The following is a 21,604-nucleotide window of genomic DNA, read 5'->3' as shown; positions in this document are numbered from 1 at the left end:
AATGTTGAGTTGTTAATCATAGATTTAGAAGCATAAACTTAAATGTCTCAAATATATAAGGGAACAAGTATTAGCCATGCCTCCAGCAAAATTTGTTTGATTTATGTACTGTGTTCTGTAAATTTCATAAACATGGAGGCCAAATTTGCTAGTGGTTAGAATTACCATGGATTTTGAACTTGGAATTTATAACTCCATCTCTGACTTTCGCACTGATAGATAAAGGTTTATCTATAGATATCAAGATGAACATAAAAGAAGAGGCATAGAAGAGTCGGTGTTGTTAATAGTTAGGGTTCTCCCAATATTGTAAAGATCGATTAATTTTGCAACATTGTTTGGGTGGATAGAGAAAGATTTACAAACTTTGAAAATCCAAAGGATTGGTCATAAGAAGATGAATGTGAAGCAAAACAAGCAAGGAAGTTAGAAGTGAAGATTGGAGGTGGAATTTAAAAGTAAATAATTTAAAGTAGGAGGATAGAGTAAAATCTATGAATTGAAATTTGCTCATTAGTTGTAGCACAAGGAAGGGGTTTTCATGGTGATTTTGACCCAAGGATATGTGGCAAACGAGATGTTAAGAAACTCTAGTATGATTCTTTTTTTTTTTTTTTATGTCTTCATGGGAAGTAGCTATTAGGTAATATAAAACCTTAAATCTAAGTCATTCCTCGAACTACTTGTTTGAACTTCAGGAATTCATCTTTGTTGATATTGTGTCATTGTATGCTAACCCAATCTCTTTCTTGCTCACCTGACCTCTTTCTTGCTAACTCTATCTCTTTCTCAGAACTTCCATCTTTTCCTCATCTTTAATTAGTATTGAACTTTGGAAACACTTCAAAGCTCTTCTCTATCATATTGGGCTCTTCTCAATTTGGGGTAACATGGATGGACCGAGCGAGTGGTAACCCTTCAAGGTCTCAAACAAGCTCTTCTCCACCTTGGGATTGTGAATTGTAAACTTTGGTGCCATCCTAGCCACCAAGTACATCATCAGTTGAGTTGTTGCCATTGCTACTTTGTTGGGATGATCTGGTCTTAGAATACAAGTAAACAGACTCTTTGTCCCTCTCCAATGGATGTGCACTTGCCTTTCCTTTTCTTTTCTTGTTGGCCTGAGCAATTGCCTTCTTTCCCTTGATGTCTTTGGATGCTTGGCTTTATTGCGAGCATTGATTGGGCCCCCCACCTTGACTAGACCGGGTACCATAGTGGCCTCTCCTCAGCATCTCTCTATTAAATTGCTCGGAGGATGTATCTGACATGGAGTCGTGTGAGGTTGGCCACCCTCCCTCGACCCCTGTGATTAATCGGCTAGAAGTGATCAATGCATGAACATGCTCAAATAAGTTGACATCAATTTTTGATATAAAGTAGATCATGCTGCAAATTTTAAAGAACTTTTGACTTTTTTTATTTTTAAAATTTTTAATCTAAAAACATATTTTTTAGTTTAAAAAATTATAGAGTTAATGAAAAATTATCATTTTGGTGGCATTGTGTAGATCAAGGTTTGTGATATTGTGTCGGACCTACCATATCATACTAGTACCAAATTGGTACACAGTCTAGTACCAAATTGGTATGCAGTCTTGTACCGTATTGACATTGTACATCTCATCTCATATCATATCACGTACTGACATTATAATAGGATGACACTGGTATGGGATTCAGTAGTGAGATAGTGAAACCTTGGTGAGATCATCCATAGATATACAATATATTATGAAATCATGCTAAAATAAAAAAAATTAGCATGATCTCTCCCTATTTTCCATTTTATTGCTGATCTTCAGCTTTTAAATGAACAAAAAAAGAAATGAGGAATGAGAGAGGTTCATTACTTGATTTTAACTTAAGGTTTGGCTCCAATCTTGCAAAATCCGATGTTTTCTCCTTTTTTGTTCAATTTTTTAAAATAAATGAAAGAAGGGGTGAGAAGGCATGGGAGGCCTTCCTAGTCTCTCTCCTATATTACTGAAGTGGTGGTGGGGAGGGGGGTGGTGAATCGAGCTTGAATTGGTGTGAACTAGCGATTTGCATTGGTGTGGCTTCGAACCACCCAGTTTGGAATGGTCGGCCACTATCCTAGACTGACAAGGTGAACCAAGCCGTTGGTTCGGTTCAGTATGTCTGGTGGTTTGGAGCAGTATGGTGAATCTTAGTCTCAAATGTGGGGTGCAGCTAGATTTGGGTTCAACCCGAACTAAAGCAACATAGCTTGCTTGTTGGGTTGAGATGGCCAAGATTTTATAATTTTGGGTTGGACTTGCCTTCAAAAGTAGATTAGACAAAGAGTGGGCTTAAACTTGACCCAAATACAAGCAAACGTCAAACCAATCATTGTTGAACTGATTCGAACTTGGTGATTTGCCCTATATTGAATCGAACTAGTGCCAAATGGGAATGTTCAACGGGTCAATTTGGTTTGGTTATAAATTCTCTCCCCCACCTCCGTACCCACTGGTATCCATCAATTCGATTATATAACCTCTTTTTCCTTGGCACATGATTGTTCGAGGGAAGCCCTTTGCTCACGATGATGTTCGAGAGCACCTCCCCCAAACCTCCTTGCGCTCTCTCTCTCTCTCTCTCCATATTAGGGTTAGGATTTAGCCCTCAGCCTTCACCCTCCCCCTCCCTCCCTCCTTCCTCTCTCTCTCTCTCCCTCTTTCTTTCTTGTTTCACTAGGGTTAGGGTTAGGGTTAGGTTTTAGCCCTTGACCCTCTCCCTTCTTCCCACCCTCCCTCTCCCTCTCCCTCTCTTCCTTTCTCTTTTTCTCCCTCTTCCTCTCTGTATTTTTCATATGCTTCAGAACAGCAAGGTATGAGCTTGTCCCACATCGAACCAGTCACCCAGCTAGTACGACCTCTAATACTGGTTTGTCAAACCTTGCCTCAAACCAATTTAGCCTAACCTAACCAAACTTGATTGACAAATATATAACCAAATTTTTATAAATGTTTCAGATAATCATACCTCAGCCCATGGTTCGCCGTACCGGGCCTACGGGGCGTATCGAGCCGGACCGGTCCCTTACCGGTCCGGTTCGGGCCTTTTTTTCGGAAAAAGACCCCGAACCGCACCGAATCGGACGGTTCGGTGTGGTTCGGGCCCATACCGCCCAGAATCGGACGGTATGGCTCGGTTCTGGACCGGTTCGGGATGAACCGAACCGTACCGCCCATGGGAAAGGGGGGGAAGGTGGCTCAGTTTGATGAGGATCTTGTGTTATTTTTTTGGTATCTGAAATAAAATGAAACCTCAAGCACATCTCTCTCTCTATCATATCTGTTATACCATCTGTCTTGTAGTATCCGATATGATGTATTATATCATATTGATATGTTATTTCATATTATACCAATATTTGGTATGTTGTTTTGTACCAAATTGAAATATATATCGGTATTATAATAGAATGGTGTCAGTATAAGATCCGGTACCGAGATTGTAAAGCTTGTACCATGTATTAGTTCATCGGAATCCAACTCGTAAGATAAATTTGATTTGGTTTTTCATCACCAAACAGATGGAAATGCCTAGGGAAGCATTCTGAGAACTTGAGAGGAACCTGAAAGAAAATTTTGAACCTCTGATAGCTAGTAATAGAGGTTCTCCGTCCCAACAATTACTAAGCATTTACCATTACCCTTCTCCCTGTTTGGTACCATGACTCCTTGCTCATTTAACCCTGTGCATTCGTACCATTTTAAGTATTCGTTTCCACAACAATTAATCGCAGTTGTAACAGATAGTTTAGAGGCCTCAACAAGATTTTAAAATAAAAATCTCAGTATTATAATCACACAACACTCAGCATTTATGATTAAAAAAGAAGCATGGGCGATATCTAATATTCCAATTAGTAACTCAAAATGGCATCATAAAATTGAATAATATCTAGTTGGGTAGTTCGGTATGCCCACAACACATGATAAAGCTCATCTGCCCAAGTTTCCTTTGCTCTTTCAAGTCTCGCCTTGATCCCTTGCAGCAGAGTCCTGTTAGTAACCTCGGCTTCACCGTTTGCTTGCGGATAGGACACTGACGTGAAGTTGTGGGAGATGTTTAAGTCCTCGCAAAATTCAGCAAACCTTGCCCCAGCAAATTATCGTCCATTGTCAGTAATGAGAGTTTTGGGTAGGCCGAATCTACAGACAATTGACTTCCAAACGAAGTCCTGCACTTTAGCTTCTGTAATTTTCGCCAAAGGTTCAGCTTCGACCCACTTGGTGAAGTAGTCAATTGCCACCAGGAGGAACTTCCGCTGTCCGGATGCCAGAGGAAAAGGTCCGAGGATATCCATCCCCCATTGTGCAAACGGTCATGGGGCACTCAAGGATGTAAGTTCGGAGGCGGATTGCCTTTGGATATTTGCATATCTCTGACATCGATCGCACCTTCTGACATATTCGATGGAGTCGTGGTACATGGTAGGCCAGTAATAGCCTTGTCGGAGCAGCTTGTGGGATAAAGACCTGGCCTCCAAGTGACTTCCGCAGATTCCCTCATGTACCTCCCACAAGATGAAGTCGGCTTCAGAAGGCCGGAGACATTTCAAAAGAGGCAAAGAGTACGACCTCTTGTACAGCTTGCCTTCATAAAGAATATATCGGGAGGCCTGGTTCCTAAACTTCCGAGCTTCTTTTGCATCAGGAGGAAGAATCCCATCCTTGAGGTATGCAACCAGTGGATCAATCCAGCTGGGTTCATGGTTGATCTCCATCACAAGCTGCGGTTCTTCCGTACTTGGGCACTTCAGAACCTCGAAGAAAACTTCTTTGGGCAGTTCAGCCGGAGCCAGTGTAGCCAACTTGGAGAGAAGGTCGGCCTTGGTATTTTCTGCTCTTGGAATCTGCTTGATGTCAAAGCTGTCGAATGCAAGGACGATCTCTTTCATCTTTTCGAGGTACTTGGCCATACTGTCCTCCCGAGCTTCATAGTTTTCGCTGACTTGTCCCACCACCAATTGGGAGTCACTATAGACTTGGAGCCGATCTACTTCTAACTCTTTAGCGATCCTCAATCCTGCAATCAGAGCTTCATATTCTGCTTCGTTATTTGTCGCAGGAAACTCGAAGCGCAGTGCGTACTCCGCAATAATTCTTTCTGGATTAACCAAGATCAGGCCCGCGCCTGCGCCTGACATGTTGGAGGAACCGTCCACGTAGAGAGCCCAGAAACCATCAGGGAGATCCGTTCTTTCTTCAGGGGAATTCGACTGGAGCCCTGAGCTGTCGGCTTCACCTTGCTCAAGCTCGGCCTCTTCCGGAATAGTGCACTTCACTATAAAGTCTGCTAATATTTGGGCTTTAATCGCTGGTCGAGGTTGATAGTTGATGTCGAATTTCGTGAGCTCAATTGCTCATTTCGTTATCTTTTCGGAGGCATCCGCTCGATGTAAAACTGTCTTGATCGGCTGGTCGGTGAGCAGTGTTATGGCGTGCCCTTGAAAGTAAGGTCGGAGCCTTCGAGCTGCAATCAACAAGGCATAAGTTAGTTTCTCTAACTTAGTATACTTGGTTTCGGCATCTTTCAATACTCGACTGATGTAGTAGATTGGCTGTTGAATTTTTGTTTTTTCTTTAACCAGGACTGCTGCGAGAGCCACAGGGGAGACCGCCAGGTATAGGAACAACTCATCTCCGGGTTCGGGCTTTGCCAATAGCGGGGGTGAGCCGATGTAGCTCTTTAATTTTTCGAATGCTTGTTGACATTCAGTGGTCCAACAGAAGTTCTTCGGCTGCTTGAGGGTTTGAAAGAAAGGCAGGCATCGTTCGGCCGACCTTGAGACGAAACGATTCAAAGCTGCTACTCTCTCAGTAAGACGCTGAACTTCCTTTATTGACTTCGGGGCGGTCATTTCCTGGATGGCATGAATCTTTTTCGGATTTGCCTTGATCCCACGCCTCGACAACATGAAGCCCAAGAATTTTTCTGAGGTTACCCTAAAAGCGTACTTGGCCGGGTTCAGCTTCATCTTATATTTTCGGAGGGCGCTGAAGGTCTTCTTAAGGTCGACGACATGGTTCTTTGTGGATTTGCTTTTTACAAGCATATCGTCCATGTAGACCTCCATATTGCGGTCGATCTGCTCTTTGAAGATCTTGTTCACCAACCGTTGGTAGGTCGCCCCTGCATTTTTGAGATCAAAAGGCATGACCCTGTAACAATAAAGACCACGGTTAGTAATAAAAGCAGTTTTTTCTTCGTCCTCCGGTGCCATCCTGATTTGATTGTAGTCGGAAAATGCATCCATGAAGGTGAGAAGCTCGTGGCCCGAGGTTGCATCCACTAATTGGTCAATTCTGGGCAGTGGGTAACTGTCCTTCGGACAGGTTTTGTTTAGCTTTTTGAAGTCTATACACATCCTCCACTTGCCGTTCGCTTTTTTGACGAGAATCATATTGGAGACCCAATTCGGGTAGTTGACTTCTCTGATGAACCCGGTCTTCAGGAGTTTATCAACTTCCTCAGCTATTGCCACTTGCCTTTCCGGTGCATGACTTCGGATTTTTTCCTTTGTCGGCCGATGTTTGGGATCAACAGCCAGGCGGTATTCCATGACTCCCGCATCAATCCTTGGCATGTCCGTCGGGATCCAAGCAAAAACATCCGCATTCTTTTGTAGGAAATTAATGAGCTGTGTCCGTACCTCTTCTTCTAGGTTAGAGCCGATTTTCACCACATGCTCCTCATTCCCATTGTTCAAAGGAATTGATACAAGATCTTCAATTGGCTCACCCCGTTCTTCAGTAAGGTCGTCGCGAGTGTCCAATCCATCAATCGGACAGGGGTCGGACTGTCCCTTTCTCTGGAGGGCTATGTTGTAGCAGTGTCTTGCCAGGGCTTGATTTCCTCTGACCTCTCCGACTCCTTGGCTGGTAGGAAATTTCAGCTTCAAGTGGTAGGTCGACATCACAGCTCGGAGGGCGTTGAGGCCAGGTCGGCCGAGTATTGCATTGTAGGCAGACGGCGCCCTTACTACCAGAAAATCTACCTACGCTCTTGATTGCTTTGGGTACCGGCCTGCAACCACGGTTAAAGTTATTACCCCTTCCACTAGCACAGCATCGTCAGTGAACCCTACCAACGGGGAGTTTATCGATCCTAATCGACCATCCGGAATGGACATTTTCGAGAATGCATCGTAAAACAGAATATCGGCTGAGCTTCCACTATCAACAAGAATGCGGCGTACATCATAGTCGGCAATATTTAAAGAAACTACAACCGCATCATTATGTAGGAATTGAATCTCTCGGGCATCTTCTTCAGTAAAGGTTATAGACTCTTTAGTCCTCTGCCTCTTGGGTGGTACGGTCGATCCACTGGCCGCTCCCCATCGGGGTCCTCCAGAGATGGTGTGGAGGATCCCAGTCGGAGGCCGATCCTCAGGCTGTTCCTCCCCTCTTGGCGGCTCTGGCTGTGGCGGGGCCCTCGGTCGATCCTTCCTTCCTTTAGGTCGGTATCGGATGAATCTGTCGAGCCGACCTCGTCCGATGAGCTCCTCGATCCGTCGATTCATCTGCTAGAATCTTTGATCTAGGAGGTCCTCTCGACTGCGAGCCTCGAGGGTCTTCTGGTGGAACGGAGGTAGGGACTCTCTGAAGATGGAATCATGATCGGATGGAGGGCTCTCCGCCTTCTGCTTCCTCTTTCCGGGGAAGATAGGGCGGCTGGCCCAAGTGGCCCGTCCGGTCGTCGGATTCTGGAACTCCGGCGATGCTCTTTCCAGCCGCACTGATGCCTGCGGCTGCTGCTGCATGGCCTGCACTGCTTCGGTGAGGCTCCTGACCTATTGAACCAACAAGTCGAACTGCTCCACGCCGACTGCCGTTGCCGGAAGAGCTTGGGAAACTGGAGACGAGGCCGGAGCTTGCGGAGCTCGCTGAGATCTGGCCGTGGAGGCCGTGGATCGCCTGGTGGATGCCTTTCGGGGAGGCATCAGGTGGAGATCTGGCAAGAGAAGGAGAGGAACATGTCGGAGAGGATGACCGGAGATGGTCCCGCTGAGCACTCCTTTAAGAACAAGGGTATTGCGAAGACACAGGCCCTTCCTCTAGCGTCAATTCTGTTGGTGCAGAATTCCGCCGACGTCGGAGAAGCTGGAGTCGAGGGGTCACATCTGCCGACGGGACCTGCAAGGGAAGTCTAAACCGGAGTTGGGGGGTGCTCCGGCAAGATCCTCCGATGCTCAAGTCAGTATTCTGCCTCAACAGAAATGGAGTACTCAAATGGGAATTTTAGCAGAGTTTCGTGATAGAGTTTAGAGCTTAGAGAAGAACGTATCTGGGGGTCCCTTTTTATAGATGGAGAACGTAACTGATTGACAGCGATGTCTGTAACCGCCTGGTAGTGGGCCGTTCAGGGCCACGCGGAGTTTGTTACGAAGAGTAATGGCGTCAGGGGCCGTTCAGGGCCACGTGGAGTTTGTTACAGAGAGTGGAGTGGTGTCCGTTGTCGCGACTTGCCAGAGAGTGGTGGAGCCACGCGGAATCCGTTACAGTGTGGAGTAAGGTAGTGGTCATTGTTGTGACTTGCCAAAGAGTTTGAATCTGTCGGCTGAAGCTCGGCTGGGATGTCTGATGGAGCGGAATGGCTCTCTGTCTCATCAATCCAGGAGAAGCTCGGATGTTTTCGAGGTTGCTGACGGGTCTACTGTTGTCGGATGCCTAAAGCGCTGATGCTGCAGGTGGGAACCATCTGCTGTAGAAGCTCGGATGGTGATTTTCTGTTGGCGAAGTCCGGTTTCATGAGGAATCTGGCAAAGGGTCGACCGGCAGTGGACTTCGGATGGCGTTGGGGAGGTTCGTCCGCTGGAGGAGTCTGGAGGATTCTGTAGAAATCCGGTTGGCGTTGTTGAAGTCCAGCTGACACTATTGAAGGTTGATGGCTGGAGAGGTACGGCAGACATCGGAGGCGGTCGGCCGTTGTAGAAATCTAGCTGCTGGAGCCCGTCTGTTGTAGAAGTTCGTCCGGAATCCATCCGCTATGAAAGTTCAGGCGGAGTTTGATTCTTGTAGAAGTCCGGAAGGAATTCGTTTACAGTAGAAGCTCGGATGGAATTCACTTACAGTAGAGATCCGGAGTAGACTGCTCGTAGTAGAAGTTCGGAGTAGACCGCTTGCAGTAGAAGTTCGGAGTAGACCGCTTGCAGTAGAAGTTCGGCTGAAATCCGGTTCTCGTAGGAGCTCGGATGGAATCCGAAAGGTGGTCGACCGCCGTAGAAACTTGGATGGAGTCTGCTTACTGTAGAAATCCCGTTGTCGTAGTAGCTCGGACATTGACGAGGTTCGGAAGAAGTTCGGAGTAGAGTTGTCCGTGGTCGGAAGAAGTATGGAAGGGATTCGGAGAATAGTCGATCACTGTAGAAAATCGGCTGATAGCGGAGTTCAGAGGGTGTTTGGAGCAATCCAGTAGATGAATGGGGAAGCTCATGATTGGAGAAGCCCGGATGCCATTATGGAAGCTCGGACGGTCGAGGGAGTTCAGAAAGACGCCACACAAGGTCGGAAGCCGAAAAAGCCCTGGAAGGGTCGGCCTTTTACCAACTTCGGCTGGGGTATTTTATACCCAACTTGTTGTTAGACATCAATCTTGACTTGTAGGTTTGATTGGATTAAAGAGTTTAATTTGATTACCAATTAGAAAGGGTTCTAATTGCTGAACTCGGGTTAGCTCGTTTTGGACCTTAATCGATTAGAAAAAGTCTAATCAAATTAGGTCAACTTGCATCCGGACCTACTGTTGGTGAGCTAATTTGGGTTTGGATCTGGGTGTGGCAGCTATTAGATGGTGCCACAAAGCCTTGTGGGGCACCATAACCAAGAGTCCAAGCCTGGTTGGACTCTAGACGTGCAAGAAAGGTTGGCATGCACGTTCTTGGCGAAAGGAGAAGGAAGAGTCCTTTTGCCTTGAGTTTAAGATGTGTGTGGCAGTCTACATCACCCTCCATTCTTTGGCACACATCTCAAAGGTTGAGATGTTATTTTTCTGGATTTTATGAGGCATGGAAAATTGGAAAGGAATCAAGATGGGTGGTAGCGCAAGAGAATGACTCACGCGACTCCTCGATTTGAAGAGTCCTACCGTTCAAATGCTTTTTGAATGGGGTGCCACCTATCAGATAATATTCCTTTATGGATCCATTTTCAAATGGAAGTTTATCTGAAATTTTTCCAAAATTATCTGATAGTCAAAAGGACGTCAGAAATGCCCCCTCCTTGAGTGCGCGTGCAGTGATAAGGGGAGAGCGCATGGAGACGCGCGGAGTCCTTCTGCTTTAAGTAGAAGGAGGCGCCTCTTATTTCCTTATCTTATCATCTGAGATCAGATTCAAGTCCTCTTGCTACATGGCAAAATTAGGATGAATCTGAATGGAGATGGGACGCCAAAGCATCCTTTCTTTGCACTCACATGGGAGAGATCTAATCGACGTATCAGGCTTAAGAGTCCTTTTGCTTGAAGACTCTCAATTCCCTGATACGCAGATATGATAAGGCTTTTAAGTAAGGGTGTGGTCTTTCTTTTAGGCATCTCTTAGACACCTATAAATAGCCGTGGGTGCTGGGTGTTCGGAATAATTCAAAGTGCTTTCCAATTTTGTCTCCTTTGTCTCTCCCTTCTTTCTTACATTCCTCTTAGTCTTAGGACAAGACTTTGATATTTAAGACTTAAGCCTAATCAGGTTCAGATAAGGATGAGGAAGGTCATAAAGGAGAGAACTCAGAAGTCCAGATAAGATTTTGAAACGGTGAAGTCAGGTTCTTGGTGAAACCTGATCGGCATGAGGCTAGTCGAGTTCTAGGGGTTAGAACTCTTGAAGCAAAGGCGTAGGAGCGCTGTCCTTGGATTGATTTCTGTGTGGATCACCATTGGAGGGCGAACACATGGGCGCCTCATGGAAGTATATCATCACCAAATTAGAATTTAATAGGTACGCTTCCTAATATTTTTTAAATATTCATGCTTTGATTAGTATTATCAAGGTGTCCTGGAAATTAGGGTTTCAGTGTGCTAGGGTGTTTCGAATGAAAATTTTAAACATTTAGACTTTCCGCTACCCCATCGGAACCCAACATAGAATTGGGTACTTAATAAAGAATTTTGATTGATTGCTTGTGGTTTCTATCAGTATAGGGCGCTGTTTCAGATGTCATGTCTCATATTCGTCTGTGCTTGCAAATTTTATATTTCTATGCCTGGGTCAGATATCTTTTTGCAGGTTGCATAAAATCGAGTATCTGTAAACCAGATCTTTGCATTTTGTGGCTTGATATGGCTAGATCTTTACAAGCCTAATCAATATGTGTAGCCATGATGAATTCATACTTATGCTTTCCTATATTTTAGTTATTGCAATAACTATTTTCTCATGTGAACTTACATGTCTTACTTGTGCAACTTGCAGTTTACTGATGAAAATGGACAAAGGCAACATGTATGGCAGACTTCCTGGGCTGTTAGCACCAGATTCATTGGTGGTATTATCATGACTCATGGAGATGATGCTGGCCTAATGCTTCCTCCCAGAATAGCACCTATACAAGTATGTTTTCTCGTACTTGAAGATTTTGGGGATAAAGTTGTCTATATTCATAGCAGTACTCTTTTATATTTCTTCTGACAAGTACTGAGACAAATTCATGATAAGTTTATGTGAATAGAGGCTAAAACATATCAAGCTATCATGTTCTTTGATTTCACCCTATATCGTACTCATATAAGATTTTTCCTTTTTTGTGTGGATTGAAAATGCTAATCTAATAAAGGCATATGTCTAACAATGCGAATTACAGAAGTTAGGAAGTTGTACTTGTGTTTCTTGCATGCTGGCCTCTTTTGAATTGAAGGATAAATTGAAGCTCCATGGATGGATATCAGAGAGGCTAACAAGTATCTGGTGGGATCTAGCGATTAGCCAAAAGTATAATGGTATAGACTAGTAAGCACTAGTGACTAGGTAATCCAAGTTCTAGCAGGTCGCTAGACAAATATATTTGTGAAATTTTAAGTTCATTACTATGGGTAGTCTTCGAATGAAGTATAAGACAACATGAACTTCTAACATGACCAAGATACATATATTAGTGCACCGACATATGATGGTCACAGGACCAAAGGATCGTAGCTGTGAATCAATTAGATTGTTTGCAAAACTAATACATGGTTCCATAGATTATATTCTAGTTTTAACATTGAATTCACATCAATACCTTGTTGGTGGAAGCATGGAAATGTCTAATAACTTTTTTGTTGGATGGTGAATGATTAGCTTTCTTTGCATGGGGAGAGAGTTTTACCTTTAAAATTCACGGACATTTAACTTGTGTACTGATAGATAGTGCCCAGTAAAGTAAACAGCATTTTTTTTTTAAACTTTTAAATTTCAAGAAGGTAATTTGTTGAAGTTTAAAAAATATAATGAATTTCTGAAGTCATTTATTTGATTTTCAATTCCGTTTAAGTGTTAATCTAAGTTTTGGATCAGAAAGGATCCCTTTGTTTCTTTTAGATTGGCTACAAAAGTCTGAACATCATAATTGGGTTTTAGACTAGTCGATTATCATTAGGTATGGGTATACTACGGCTGGAAATTTCATAAATATGATCCATCAGACTTTTTGCTTGCAGGACCCCAGGTTTTTGACCTCCTTAGTGGATTTGAGCGATGTCTCTATTGTTTTCCTCCATTGTTTTTTCTCCTTTCTTCTTTTCCAATAATTGTAGGATCATTTGTTTAAATCTTATATAGTGCAATACATTCATTAGTTTCCACGATGGCATTGTTATTTGAAGGTGTGTGTCGAATAGATAACATTCTTTGAGGACAAATAAATTTTACAAGTATAGCCACTGCAGATCCAATTGGGTGGCCAAGTACTTGACTTGGACATGGTGCATACATGACCTCACCTGAGTAGACTCAAGTACTTGATCATATGTGATGTTAAGATCACAAATTAGATGTGGGGCCTCAAAGCAGAACAAAACTCTAGTTGGCCCATGTATGGACGTCGAACAACTGGTCTTGTTCCAGTTGGACCTGAATGAGCTGAATTATATGATAAGAATTAGTTCAGTCCAGCCCCGTGGAGCTAATCTTGCTTGGTCCGAATTAAAAGGGGCATTGTAAGGTCTGCCTATTGTATGGGCTTGCTCTAGGACTAAATTTTTTGACCTGAAGCTAGTTTTTGTCGAATTCCCATGAATTATATTGAAGATGGCATGAAACTCTAATAATTGAAATCGGATATCTGATTATTGAGAAAGGAGATTTTCTTCAATAAATAATTCATAATCTCCAATAATCTTTATAGAATTTGCAAAGCTATGGTCGGACATGATGGAGCTGAGCCCAAATTTATGTGATCATTACAATCATGTCCAGAAAGGATGAAGCAGGCTGAAAATGGGTGGGTGGGGGAAACCATGACTGAATCCAATTTCATATTTGAAGCAGGTTGGATTATGGATTTCTTTAATTGATGTAGCTTCAGATTATGATACAGAGCTAATAAAATTTGTGAATTCAGATATCTAGATTCGAATTGTGAAATTGTCTTAAATAAAGTTCTTTTTAAATATTTGCAGACCAACTGTTAGGAGCCAATTGAAACTGTTTAATCATTCTCTTCTTAAAGCTCTTTCCTCTGCTGACAATTGAGTGATATCAACCAGCAACCATTTGTCTATCCCAATGATCTTAACTGGCAGTTGCCTATTCATTCACCTTTGGCTAATTGAGTTCATGATGTTTAGAAACGTTGTACTCCTTTGGCGAATTGGACATGGTGGAGGACATGGATTCTGGGGATTGTGATTCTTCATAACAAGGAAGATCTCGGATTGGGATTATGTTTGGCCAGGTCAATGGTGGAAAGGATATAGAGGGAGGGATTAAGAGGGCTGCGCGCTGCCCATTTTCCTCTCTCTCTCTCTCTCTTTTTTTTGCCCCCAAAACTTCTGGGATTTTGACTGACAAATGAGGCCATTAGGAAATAAAACCCTCACTTGGGAGGGAGAAAGTAGTGGAAGCTAGTACTGTTATATACCTGGTGGGATTTGCCAAAGCCCAAACACCAAGGATATTCTTTTCCTTACTTTATTGGGAAAAATATTTCAAAGAGCCATAGGTTTTTAATGAAGTTGATTGCCCATAGGGTGAAAGTTCCAAGCATTCCATATGGTCTTCGCTGGGGCTTATAGAATAGATGGTTCAAAATCCAGCACATTCCTTTCTTGAGATAAGGTTTCTTTCATTGTTTCTAGAAAAAAAATTGATGCAGGATCAATGAGGTTGGTCTCCAATGTGTAGTGAGCTGAGGGTTGATGGAATAAAGGACATAGAAAGAGGAGAAAGGAGAGAATAATGCACTAAAGAGGGAAATAGAAAGATTGCAAGGGAGACGAGATGGCTGGGAGGGCACTCTGACTAAATAAAACAGCTTTCTTTCTCTACAATAAACTGACATGCAATACATGACTTAATTCTATCAAAGACTTTCATTTCTCCTATATATAGCTAGCCGTACTTCAGGTTCATGTACCCAAATATATTAGGGCGCAAGTAACTTTGTAGGCCAGGGAGCTTAACAGCCAAGTAACTCAAGGTCCAAGTTGCTTAATGGCTAAGGAATATAATGACTAAGACTGCAATAAAACACTAGACAGATATAGACTTAATACAAGAACCATTTGGATTGTGAAATGGCTTTGATGCTTTGATAAGATCTTGCCATTGTCATATGATTTAGGCCTGGGATTTTTTCATATGCTTTTGCTGCATGGATCTTGTTCTTGAGATCTGAATATCTTTGACACTTGACTGACCTATAAATCTCCAAGATCTGATGGAGACCCATCTAAAACTTTCTTGTGACATCAATTGATTGTCAAGTCATCTGCAGCAATAGCATCATGTCTTGAATGACCTCAAGGGCTCATCTCCTATTTGCAATGGTATATTCGTGGGGTCTTCCAGGTTGTCCACCATTGTCTTTATTCTGTGTGGCATGAGTGGGTTGGGACTCACCGCTGAATCAAAGACTATTCTGAGGTTTAGTCATAAACTATCATGCTACCCTGGCCACCAGATGCATCGTTGCAAAAGCTTTCGGCATTGTTGCTATCGTGGGATGATCTAGTCTCAATATTTGAGTGAATAGACTCCTTGACTCTCTTCAATAGATGTGCAACTGCCTTTCGTTTTTCATTCTTGTTGGCCTAAGTAGTTGCCTTCTTTCCATGGATGCCCCTCTCTGCTCAGCTTTGCTGTGAGAATCAATTCAGTCCACCCTAACTAGATCGGGTACTATGGTGGCATCTTCTCAGCAGCTGTTGATCAAATTCCTAGAAGGATGCCTCGGGCATAGAGCCCTATGATGATTGGCGCCCCCCAATCCTTGTTGCTGGCTAGTTGGATGCGAGTGTGACATGTGTTGCTTTGCCCACTATTTTGCATCCATCTTAGCCTCCTTGGCTATGAAATTGGTTGGTGAGGAGACGATCTTGGTTCATCTAGCTCTGGCTGTTGCTGCTGGCCCTCAAGCTAACCAATCATTGGATCCATCTTGTTATGATGAAGTCATTGTGAAATGGATCAGTGTATTTTAACTCCACCTCCTCTTTAATGCACTTCAGTCTCAAGTGTAGATTGTAAAATGGATGTTACTAGATCATTTAGGTACTTCCTACATGAGACAGTTCCTCCATTTGCTGTGAATGAGGGCAAGGGTAGATTAGTTATGCTTACAGCCACTGAAGGAGACTATCTACGAGAGGATTTGGATTGCTGACTGCTTAAGGCTTCTGGATGATGTGCCGAAGTGCAACCACCATTCGGTTGCAAATGCATTCAAAAGATTACATATCAGATACTTACCAATTACAAAAAATCCAAGGTGCAGTTCTAGTCGATGTCTCAAAATACCTAGAGATTGGAGTCATATGCTCTTTGCTTACTACAACTGCCTTATCGTTGAAGTTGGAAGAGGCCTTCCTAAACATTTTTTGTCTATGGAAAGCAAACATAAAATATGCTGTCAATTTGATATTTTCAATGCTTACACAAGTTGGTTCTAAATACCCATGTGCCACTCGAGTTAACTAACCTCTTCTAAACATTGGGCAACAACTTCCGGATCAGACTGCATCTTATAGATGATATTGGTGTAGGATGGATCGAAGTTCCTCATCCATGTCTGTTATAGGGATACTGTACTGTAACTTTGAGTTCAAATGGTAGGCTGTTGATAGATTTCGCCATTAATTTAGGGTAACATTGACCCACATATATGATGAACAAGTATACGAATGAGCATTACTTGCTAGATGTAGATCCCTACCTCTCTGATAATTCCACCTTTGCTTAAGGATATCAATGTACTCGTATGCGTTCCTGGGGTTTGCTTGCTTGATCAAGGCCTCAACAGCCATCATCATGTGGTAGAGGAAGCCTATTTGGGGGTATCTTTTGCTATCCATGGTTTTTAGCACTTCATACAATGGCTTGGTTGCTTTCACAATTCTCTCAACTTGTTGCCAAAATTTTTGATTCGTCACCAACCCCTTCACATGGCTCCCTTGAGTATTGACCCGTGCATGTCTGCTCTCTGCCACTCAACATTGACGAACATTAGATGTAGGCTAGCTCAAGGATGCTATAAAGTACAATGTAATTAGCAGCAACATAGGTGAATGATTGTTGGTCTTTGTATCTCACCTCTTTATACTTCTTCATTAAAGCTAGTGCCCATGTGTGGTTGTATATGAATATAGTAATAAACCAGGCTCTCTTAACGGCCTGCCTGACTTTGCAAATCTTCTTGATGCCCATCAACATAAGATTAATGCAATGAGCTTCACTTGGAGTCCAGAAAATATGAGGCCACTGCTACTTCAGAATCTCCTATTCTCCGTAGTTGCCCTATATTGTGGCCTATTATCTATGACCACTTGCATGATATTCTGCTCTCACATTGGTCTACAACCTCCATCAATCTAAGAATACAATGAGCCTCATGCATATGATTAGAAGCATCTATTGATTTGTGAAAAATGTTTTCGTGTTACATTATGTCGAAAAATTGATGATGCTTTTTTTGCTAGTATCCATCCAACCTTCACACATAAGAGTCGAATGATAAGTGCCCTACTTACTTTGGTAGGAGGCTATCCACTTCTCGAACTCCTTGTTGTTTTCTAGAAGCTTACCATATATATCCTTCTGCCCTGGACATCTACAGCCTGGTTAGCTCTCTAAATAGAGGCGATGGCAAATTGATGGTATATGTTGTCTATCATATGTGTAGGGATGTAATTGAAGTAGAACAAAGATGCAATGGCTCTCCACATGTCCTTTCGACAGTAACATGGTATCAATCCTCTGCTACTTCAAATCTCTATTGGAAAAGCCAGTGGATTTACATCATGAATGGTGGTCCTTGATGGAATATCTATGGAGGGTTTTTTCCCTTTCTTGCTGCCAAAGGCTCCAAGCATGGATGCTATATGGTTGCCACCTTAGCTAATGGACTATTTGACTGAAGAGGTCCTCATGTACTCTGGATCTGTCCTAACAACCCTAGAACTAGAATCTGACTCGTCCTGTGAAGAATCCAAACTGAGCCTAGTGCTTGGCAATCTTATCTAGCTGTCACCGATCATTTATACTCATTTGGATGATAGCCTGAAACTACATCTCGTCATTTGGTACAATCTCCTCATGGCCCTCTGGATCCTTAAAGTGATATGGAGGCTTTGTTGCCAAGCACTCCACCTTTTCCCTCTTCTCAGTTGCTTTCTACTTGGCCACCTTGAAATCAATAAAGTGCTTTTTTGTAAGCTGTGGATTTGTTGCGGGCATTTTCGACAGGCAGACATGTCGGGGTACCTATTGAGTGGGTAGGTGCGGCTTCAACTTGGTTACGTCTTCTTTTTTGAACTCTTGATCACAATACTTGCACCTATGATGGTGCTGACTTGAGGGCATGACCATATGATCCAAATCAATGTTAAACTATGAGTTCTTTCTTACTAGATCAAAATTTCTCCAAGTTTATCGAACATATGTCAAACATTTGTATATCAATTTATCTACTTAATTATTTAAAAAATTAATGAAATTATATTGTAATTAAAAAGTTACTAAGCTAATCCATAAAATCAAAGTTTGCGATTCGGTATCAGAATCCATGCCGATTGTCGGTCGATACGATGCCATACCGATCCGTATCGTACTGTATCGGTATGTACCGTACCATACCGACAATAAAAAAATCAAAAAAAAAATCCATCCAACGGCAAAAAAAAGAAAATTGAGCCGAATCGAAATGAACCGGTACCGTACCGTATCGAACCGGGCCAAATCGTCCGATATTGGTCAGTTTGGATCAATATCGTATTGAACCTACTGGTTCGGTCTGGTTCAGGCCATATTCCAAAAATTCAGTTGGAATCGGGTCGGTTCTTCATTTGTATAGTATGGTAGGATATGGGGTGTACCGATCGATTCGGACTGGTACGAAATCCCATGCACAAAATACTTCTACATTATCTACTTGTAATTCAAATTTTTAATTATTTTTATTTTGTTGAATATTTTTAATTAATTTTTATATAATAAATTCATATTTAATTAGAAATATATAGAAAATTTATTTTAATTTATAATAATGTAGATTTTAATAGGGATGATAGATATGTTTTTATCTTGGATTATCATTATTTAATTAACTATTTAAAAATTAGTGAAATTTTATTATAATGCAAAAAATTAGCTTTCTACTTTAGAAAGTATTTTTGAATTATCTATATAGAATATTGATTTTGCATACTTTTTTCTGTTATCTAAATATTTTCAAGTTAAAATTATAGTGACACCTTCGACTTAAAACGAGAAACACATTGACCCCAAAACTTTAAAATTTTCAATTAGGCTTCAAAACTTATTTTTTGTTGCAACAAGGCCCTGCTATCCATCTTTGTAAGGAACCATGAACATGTGATTGTCTTGTGATAAATACCTCCTATTCCTGAAATGCCCTTCCCACGAATTTAGAACCAAGCTCCCATCATCAAGCTCATGGAGAAGCTTTTGTTCTCCCTTGGCTGCCCTTCCACTACAGCCACTACCCTCCGCCTTTTCAACACCAATGCTCAAATATGCAAACTCGATAGTAGTGGCATCAAAGTTGATCACTGACTCTTGCCAGGCTTCGTGTTCCATCTATTTTCCTCTGCCAAGCTCACATCTCATCCCTGTTCTTGTGAGTCCACTACACTTGCAACTGCCTCCCAAACTCTAAACCCACTCTCGATGAAGTATCCTTCTCATTTGACGGACCCAAAGATGGAAATATTATGAAAAATAAAGTCCATATTAGCAGAAAAAATATCTATTATCCACAAACTTTGGTAGACCATAACAGATTCTTTTGAGATGAAACATGGTTGCCATAAATTGCTTTCTTGTGCTCTACTTGCATCCTTTCTTGTTCATCCTCAGATTGCCTGGATTTGTTCCTTTTTTTAATAGATTTATTTGGGATTTAAAAGATAAATAGATCAATCTTGACGTGCCTTTTTAATAGGACTCAAGATCTAGGTTTAGGCTGTGATAGTTTGTGCTCGAGTTTGAAGATGGAAGCGGCTGTTAGGAAAATTGCAACCACATGGAGGATGACCAACACCATGACTTGATCTCTAAAATGATTAAGATCCCATACCATTAAACCCAGCATCGATAGTGAGGATGAGGAGGTAGCTTGCTAGAAATGGGAGCATAGATGGAGAAGTGGGGAACAATTGGAGAAGAGGAGAAAGAATGTGTGACTCAAAGGGTATAGGAAGAAGTGGGGAGCACCCAACTTCTAAGTGGGAATGCGGTTTCCATCAAAGGAACGAATGTTTTCAGTGATTGTATGCTTGTGATCTCTACCATCTAGATCCATCTTCTGCTAGTACAATGAAAATGCTTATGATGGATGAAAATTTGTTGCATGCTATCTAGAGTTCCAAAGGCAATTATTAGCTTTAGCATTTTCATTTGCAGTGCATGTGCATAAAATGTTCAGTAAAATGCCCCTAAAAATATAATAACTTAGTACGCAAAAAGCTTGGTTGTCTTTTTCCTTCCCTTTTGTTTTCTTTCCTTTCTTCTTTCTATCTTCAAACTTGGATTTGATTGAAAAACAAATTTACCTTGAAGAAGATTGAGGGCATTATAGTCTTTTTCCTCACTTTGTTAATGATCATCTAGATGGATGGTTAGGCCAAATTGTAATGAAAAATTAAGTTTTGGAGTTTAATTGAAAAACTTCAAAGTTTTGAGGCCAATATGTTTCTCACCTAAAGTTGAAGGGATGTTGCGGTAATTTATCTATTTTTAAATAATTTTTTGATTCAAAAAATTAGTTTTGATATAAAATATTCAAAAAAATTAATTTGAGTTTGGATTGGTGTAGCACCCTATTAAGGATGCTTTATAGATTTTTCTTAGCCCTTGTTATGCACAAAAGGTCACTTTTTCAAATTTATTCAAATTTGGGCTTGTGCCTCTATGTGCATGATAATGCCCAAACTTAAATAAGTTGGTGCCAAATTTTGATTGATAGTAGCATGTATATTCCTAAACATGCTATCATTTTATAGTAATTTTTTGACTATTATTTTATTTTTTATTTATTTTTAATCTAAAATGTTTTAATATAAAAATATAGAGTAAATGAAAAATCATGATTTTGGCAGCATTGTATAGATTATCTATAGATTTACAACATATTGTGAAATCATGTTCAATTTTTCTTTTTTTCGTCTGGTCCTCCCTATTTTCTCATTTTGTTGCTGGATTTTGACCTTAAAATGGAAAGAATGGAGAAAGATATAGAGGGAGAGTGCCATTACCTATTTTTACATTGGATCTGGGTTAGATTTGGTGAAATTTGGCCACTACGGTGATTTTTCACAATTTTTAAAAAGTTGGGGTGAGAGGGGTGGTTGAGAAGGCACCAGAGGCCTTCTTAAGCTTCCCACCTCTTTTATTTCCCAAGCAAGGGCATTTTTGGGTGAAACCGGATCGAATCGTGGCATGCGATCCAGTTTGCCTTGGTGCTGCTTCATGCCATCCAAGTTGCCTCAGCACTGCTCTGAACTGCCTGCTTTAGAGTGATTCACCATCAGTTTGGCCCCTGTTTCATTCCCCACCTCGGTTTCCCCTTGGTACAGTTCAGTATGCCCCAATCTTGGCGATGTGTTGTATTGTGTCGAACACTTCTTGCTAACACTAGGAGGCAGCTGTGTTATGTTGTGTTGTGTCATGTCCAAGTATCTAGAAATGTAGACATGTTGAGACAGCTTGAACGTGAAGTGCCCAAGTAACATAGGCTTGAAGGTTAGAATTTGCTGGTCTAGAAAGGACCGAGAAGATGGACTCCTGACCCTTTTCCTGGAGAAAGTTGGAGCTAGAAAAGGAGAAAAATGGAAGGGAAAAAGGGGTTGGGGTGTTGGGGGGCTGAGTTAATTGGCCTGTGATGATTACGTCTCCTCAATGACTCAAGTTAAAATACACATTTTACTTTGTGTTGGTGAA

General features: G+C 41.8%; 1 protein-coding gene across 2 annotated transcripts in view; it reads left to right on the top strand.

Annotated features, from left to right (window-relative positions):
• The window catches only part of LOC105034351 (proline--tRNA ligase, chloroplastic/mitochondrial), a 152,824-nt gene that overhangs the window by 110,586 nt on the left and 20,634 nt on the right, over positions 1-21,604 (top strand). For both annotated transcript variants that reach the window (XM_010909479.4, XM_073251744.1), the window contains one exon: positions 11,426-11,563. In XM_010909479.4, coding sequence (XP_010907781.2) covers positions 11,426-11,563 — 138 coding nt within the window. The remainder of the gene's footprint in view (positions 1-11,425; positions 11,564-21,604) is intronic.

This window comes from Elaeis guineensis, chromosome 2 (assembly GCF_000442705.2).
Source record: "Elaeis guineensis isolate ETL-2024a chromosome 2, EG11, whole genome shotgun sequence".
In the NCBI taxonomy this organism is placed as follows: Eukaryota; Viridiplantae; Streptophyta; class Magnoliopsida; order Arecales; family Arecaceae; genus Elaeis; species Elaeis guineensis.
The sequence above is the reverse complement of the archived record's forward strand: the minus strand, read 5'-3'. Positions and strand labels throughout refer to the sequence as shown.